Raw genomic sequence first — 6000 nt, 5'->3', positions numbered from 1 at the left:
AGACACCATCCGAGCAGAACCTTGGCATCGGCACGGAGTCCCAAGGCATTAACAAGACACAACAAATAAAGAAACAGACCCTAGCAGGAGAGACTTATAGACCTGTGGCCCATGCAAGACCTCTCCAAATGCAATAACTAACATGGTGAAAACTGAATCTTACCGTCATCTACAAGCAGAGATCGGTGAAGAACCGACGCACTGTTTCTTTCTTTTTTTAAAAAAACGGTTACGTAAAAGAGCTGGATCTCTGTTATGCCCAAAAAAGCTGCTAGAAATAGTTGATCTCGTTCGAATATTACATTTTTCTGTTCTCGTGCATTAGATGGAAATTATTTCTATGTCGATCTGGAATTCTTGAAGTATCCAAATTATGACAGTAAACAACAAATACCCAGAGCGGTATTCGCATAAAATATCTTGTAGACTGAGAGAGTGAGAGACTTCAAAGGACTAATTTTTGGAAATGAGTTTCAAATTTCGATTCAATGTATTCAAGACTATTCGTTGTTCTTTGTTGCTGTGTGTTGGCATTACCTCTAAGGAAAAACAAATGAGAACGTAGTAAATAAACGTAGTGGCGCTGAAGAGAAGTGTTGGTGTGTAATAGTGGTGTAAATAAGTTTCTGTCAATAAAGTGAATATGGTAAGGATTCATTGGTCAACACTGAAGAGCATATTTTGTTTTGTTTGCGTTTTTTATTCTTTAATTGAGTCTGATGAGTCTTTATCTCTTTTTCACAGTTTTCTGGAAAGCTCCGGTTTTTGTTAATGATAGCTTTCATGTTGTTTGAACAGGTTTGAACAATTTATTTTAGTTTCTTGATGTCAGGGTGCAGGAAAATTCAGATCAAATGTCATTGTCACAAATGCCTTGGCTTACATCACTTGCTCTAAAAATTCTGCCATACGGCGGCAATTCTTATATATGCTCGTGTACAATTTGTGGCACTGGGGATATCGCATGTGTTGTTACTTTTCAGTTTGTTTGTCTCTGTTTATGTTTGGTTAATTGCGGGAAATCCAATGTTAATAAGGACCACTAGTTTCCATGCACTTACAGTACTGCTTTACCCTCCCTCCCTCCAAACAGCTACCGGTAATGCTTTAGACACCCTCTACACAAAAAACATTTGTTTGTTGCGATTAATACTGTATATTATCCGACTGTGTGTTCATCTTTTTGCTTCTGTAAGTTGCTTACAATCATCTTTTATAATCCCAATATTCCAATTCAACTTTGTGCATTTTTCTGATTTCTTTTGAAGACCACCTTTCAATGTAATCAGCACCTCATCACCCAATATTTGCGTCCTTACTTTGTTCATCATCTGTGCTCAATTTTGAATATGAGTGAATCGACTTATTATTGCGGTTTCTGGGTGATCAGTTGGCTGCAATACATGTGTTTCATGTGCAGTATTGGCTGTTGCCAGTACTGGCCATTGCATACTTCTGAAATGCTGGTAATGTAATAGTTGTGACCAGGTAGTTAGTAACAAATACATAATTGATGTAGGGAAGGTATGTTTTTTTTAATGTTTTTTTATGCCATATCACAAGGTGTATGCAATGGCTTTCTGATGTGCTAATCAACATTACATTTCATTTAGTAAGAGTTACAGCAAGGAATACACTGTAATTATGTACCATAACATAGGCCTATGCTCATTTGTGACATGAAAAGCTTTATTTTTTTTGTATGTCATGATTACAAATGTGAGAATGTGGTAATGCTTCAGACACCCTCTACACAAAAACATGTGTTTGTTGCGATTAATACTGTATATTATCCGACTGTGTGTTCATCTTTTTGCTTCTGTAAGTTGCTTGCAATCATCTTTTATAATCCCAATATTCCAATTCACCTTTGTGCTTTTTTCTGATTTGTTAAATGACCAAATGGAACACTTTCAAAATGAAATACAATGTAGGGGTTGTTTGCCTTCAGCAGAAATCCATTGAGTCCAGATGCATATGATGTTGGAAACTCTTGGAGCACACTTTTGAGATGAAATAATGCTTTAGTTTGTTCTGGATTGTGCAGGGTATTTCATGCTAATTTTCCAGTCAGCTGTTTGAGACATACTGAGAGTACTAAACTGAAAGTGGATAATATAAAATATAAATCACATCTTCAATTTGAAACACACAGACAGACAGAGGGGCAGGACGGTCTAGCATTGCATTCTCAACATTTTGCTCTCTCCTTTCATCATAAATTAGAACACAAGAAAAATGTGTGGTTCTGATAGGGAATGCATATGCAAACATAGTGACTCATTTAGGAAGTTTATATTGGCAAACAAAAGATAGTTTCAAATAACTCTGCTTCCTTAATTTCATATTTTTCTTTTTTTAGAGATGTCCATTGCTGTGTGCTATATTTGTTTGCCAATATTCTGTGTCACTTGATACATTTACATCTTCTTCCATCTTATTGAGAATCGTTTTTCAAAATTAGTGTGTCTTTGTTACAGAGTGAGAGCACTGAGGGGTTTCCTTTAGCAAGAATTTGAAAAATAGGAGCTCTTTATTCAATCCCATATTACTTGTTAATATGTTAAGCTGATATCTGCTAATAGTACTGAAATGTTATTCTGTCTGAAGCTACATTCATTCCTGCAGTTCAGCTGCCTTTCATAACAGGGATATTTAGTAGAACATGTATTGGCTGATGCAGTGGTTGGGTTTGAGGTCATTTTGACCACTGGATTCTAACTTAAAGTGTGTGTGACAAACAGGAAATCTAAATTGGCTTCCTAAACTGTGTTGTGTATAGGTCAGTCCATAGCATGTCACAAAGTTTTGGACCTCATAGTCAGATATTTATTTATATTTCTTTGTTGTGTGTATCTATAGCATAAATGGAAATTACAGGTTGGTGCATGAAAAGTAGATCCCGAGTACTGCCTGCTTGCCAGATATGCACAAATTGTTGCCCACCATGAGCCAATACAACTAAAAATAGATAAACATGTAATAACAATTTAGTAAAGAAATAAGCTAACAGAAAGGTCTATATTTACTGAATTCATGACAAGTGGCAGGTGATAATGAGCTCTGTAGTATTCAAAGACTGTTTTTTATGTGCCACCCTGCACAAAACTTCATATTCTTTCAGTGCATGTACCATTTATTGACATTTTTAAAAATTCCAAGAAATGAAAATTGCTCATTTTCTGAAAGTACTGTGAAAGAAAGTTGTCCATAACTTCAAAACTGTTATGCTAGGAAACTGTAATTGTTACCATCTAACAGCTTATTTTACATTTTAACTTGATAGGTAACATAACAATGCTACGATATAATCCTTATTGTACTGAAATATAAAAAAAAGTTATAATGTGGTAAATCTTGAAAGCACTCCTTTGGTTTATTACTAAAACATTGATTAAAAATGAAATGGAGAAAAAATAATTTGTTAAGGTATATAATTAAGAACATTTTATTAGATTAAAGAGGTAAGAGACTTTGGTATGAAACTGTGTAATAAAGACTTTCCCTCAAACACCAAGCTGTGGTATTAGCTTACTACAAAATTTGAATTAGGCCTACATGTTTATTAGCATAGTCCTGTAGTATAAATCTGATAAAAAATCTGAGTAATAAAAGTTGCAGGGAATAGAGACACCTGAGTAAAAATGAATCATAATGAACATTATCTGCATTTTAGTTAGAAGAGTTGTAAACAATCTTTTTCTATCACAGGATGAAACCAAATAAAATAAAAAAGCCACACAAAGCAGTTATTTGAGCACTGTTTGTTGAAGCCTTACTTGTATAATAATTTTCGATAGACTTTTTTTTTTTTTTCTTTTTAAGTGAGGACCACAATTGCTTATGCCAGGTCAGTACGGAGACTCTTCCAGATAGCATCCTGGAGTTGATATATATGGATTGATAGGATACAATCAACTAGCCCATCTAAGACTTAATGGGTTGTAGGCCAGAGTGTGATATTTGACCTGGGTAGTTTTTAAAACCTGCTGATTTCATAACATTTAGTTAAAAATTGCCAATTTTGCTATATTTTTCACTTTATCATTTTCACAGAACTATCCTCTCCCTATCAGTAGGATTTAAGTATGGGCAAAGAGCATGCTAGCGGGAAATACAGAAGCGTACGATTCCACCATCTGCTTTGACCCATGACGTTACAAATATGACGGAAACGACCATAAACTATGACTCCAATATGGCGCCTATGATGTCATTACGTAAACGTGACCACAAACACGAGAATACATTGAAATAAAACCAACAAACACACACACGTTCTGGAAAAAACCTATGAGTGGGAAATAGGGTTTCTTTTGGTGGGAATAAAGTAAATATATACAAATTTAGACACACGCCACCATACCAAACCACACAAAACGACGAAAAAAACCGGCAACACAAAACTCCCCCAATTCCATTAAACACAATATCCTCTGGAATCAGACACTTCTCTTGACCTATATAGCTCAACAGCAGCTCCTGATCCCACAGATTGGAATCGAACACACCCCATGACCTATGTAGTTCAACATCAGCTCACAATCCTACAAATAGCACTTCCCTTAACTTATATAGCTCAACAGCAACTCCTGATACCGGAACAGCCACATTCCACACATTGGAATTGAACACTTCCCTCTATCTATATAGGTCAACAGAAACTACCGATACCAAATCATAAAACCCAAAACTACAACCACGTCCATAATCATCACTACCTCAAAAACCACAACAAACCAACAGAATTGGAATCGAACACTTCTCTTGGCCTATTATCCTTACATCATCTCCACATACAGCCGTCCTTGGTCCGTGACGTCGGAACTTTAGTAAGCCTCATTTCTTCACGACATACTGAACACTTCTCGACTCCATCCAAAAGTTTGAACAGTTGAAGAAATTTTATTAGAGACAACGCACTGTCCCCCATCATTGCCGACAACCAAAAACTGTTGACTTTGTCAGTCATATCCGTACCTACCAAAGACATAAAAAAAAGCAATTTACCTAAATTCACATACGCCGACCTGAAAAAAACTACAATAACGTCGAAATAACAAAACTAAAATCATTAACTCACTGAAAAATATTCTGCTGAAAGCACAGTCCCGATACCACACACATGCAATGCTATCACGCAAATGAACCCCATACACCATGTAACACGCTACCCACAAACACACCACTAGAGAGAACCACCCACCACAACAATACGCCACATATAAACACGCCACACAAGCAATCTAAACAAAAAACATCACCTAACACACCACCAGAGAGCACCACCAATCACATCAAAATGACACCTACAAACACGCCACTCTCACAAACTAAATTCCACGCCGTCATGACGTCAGACACCACGACAGCCTTACCTCACGGATCAGAGCCGATGAGTGGGATCGGACGCTTTGGTCGAAGCTGCTAGCCAACTTGCCAAGTATTCTCTTGTTCCAGGGGTTCCTCCACCTGCAGTTCTTGATGCAGTCTGGAAAGACACTAATTGGGAAAGAGTACAGTGTCACAATAACACTGACAGGTGAGTGTAACATGTTCAAAGATTTCAAATATGTGCCCATGCAGCATGATGCCTTCCCACACCATAACACCTGCACCATCAAAACCAGTATGTCTGTCAGTGTTCCTGCTCACCATATGATGGTAAGTACAGCTTTGTTGAACACTGTTGTTTTGATGGTGAGGTGTTATGGTGTAAGAAGATTGGTGTTGCAGCTCATACTGACAAAATCTTTGAGCACAGTACACTCATTGCTTATTGTTTTTTTTGTGCCACTGTACTCCTTTCCTATGTTAATTTTTTCACGGTTGCATTTGGCCCTGATTTAATTTTTATGTTTACATTACATGACCACATTGGACAGCACAAGTGAAGGAGCTCTGCGAATGAGAGGATGTTCAGGAAATGAACTGGCCTGCCTGTTCCTTTACTTAAATTCCATCGTTCACATGTGGGATGCATCAGGGAGACATATCGCA

At 37.0% G+C, this 6000-nt stretch overlaps 1 protein-coding gene across 4 annotated transcripts in view; it reads left to right on the top strand.

The window, feature by feature from the left end:
• The first annotated feature begins 501 nt into the window (after window positions 1-501).
• Window positions 502-6000, top strand: part of LOC126272936 (nucleoside diphosphate kinase 7) — a 100850-nt gene continuing 95351 nt past the window's right edge. Inside the window, exons 1-2 of one of the 4 annotated variants that reach the window (XM_049976238.1) lie at window positions 536-646; window positions 745-798. In XM_049976238.1, the coding sequence (XP_049832195.1) occupies window positions 644-646; window positions 745-798 (57 nt within the window). In that variant the 5' untranslated portion in view covers window positions 536-643. Of the gene's footprint in view, window positions 647-744; window positions 799-6000 lie in introns of all 4 variants that reach the window. The other 3 variants (XM_049976265.1, XM_049976246.1, XM_049976274.1) reach the window with 3 other exon arrangements.

Source organism: Schistocerca gregaria, chromosome 1 (assembly GCF_023897955.1).
Source record: "Schistocerca gregaria isolate iqSchGreg1 chromosome 1, iqSchGreg1.2, whole genome shotgun sequence".
Lineage (NCBI taxonomy): Eukaryota > Metazoa > Arthropoda > Insecta > Orthoptera > Acrididae > Schistocerca > Schistocerca gregaria.
Note: the sequence above shows the minus strand (reverse complement) of the source record. Positions and strands in the feature narration are given on the sequence as shown.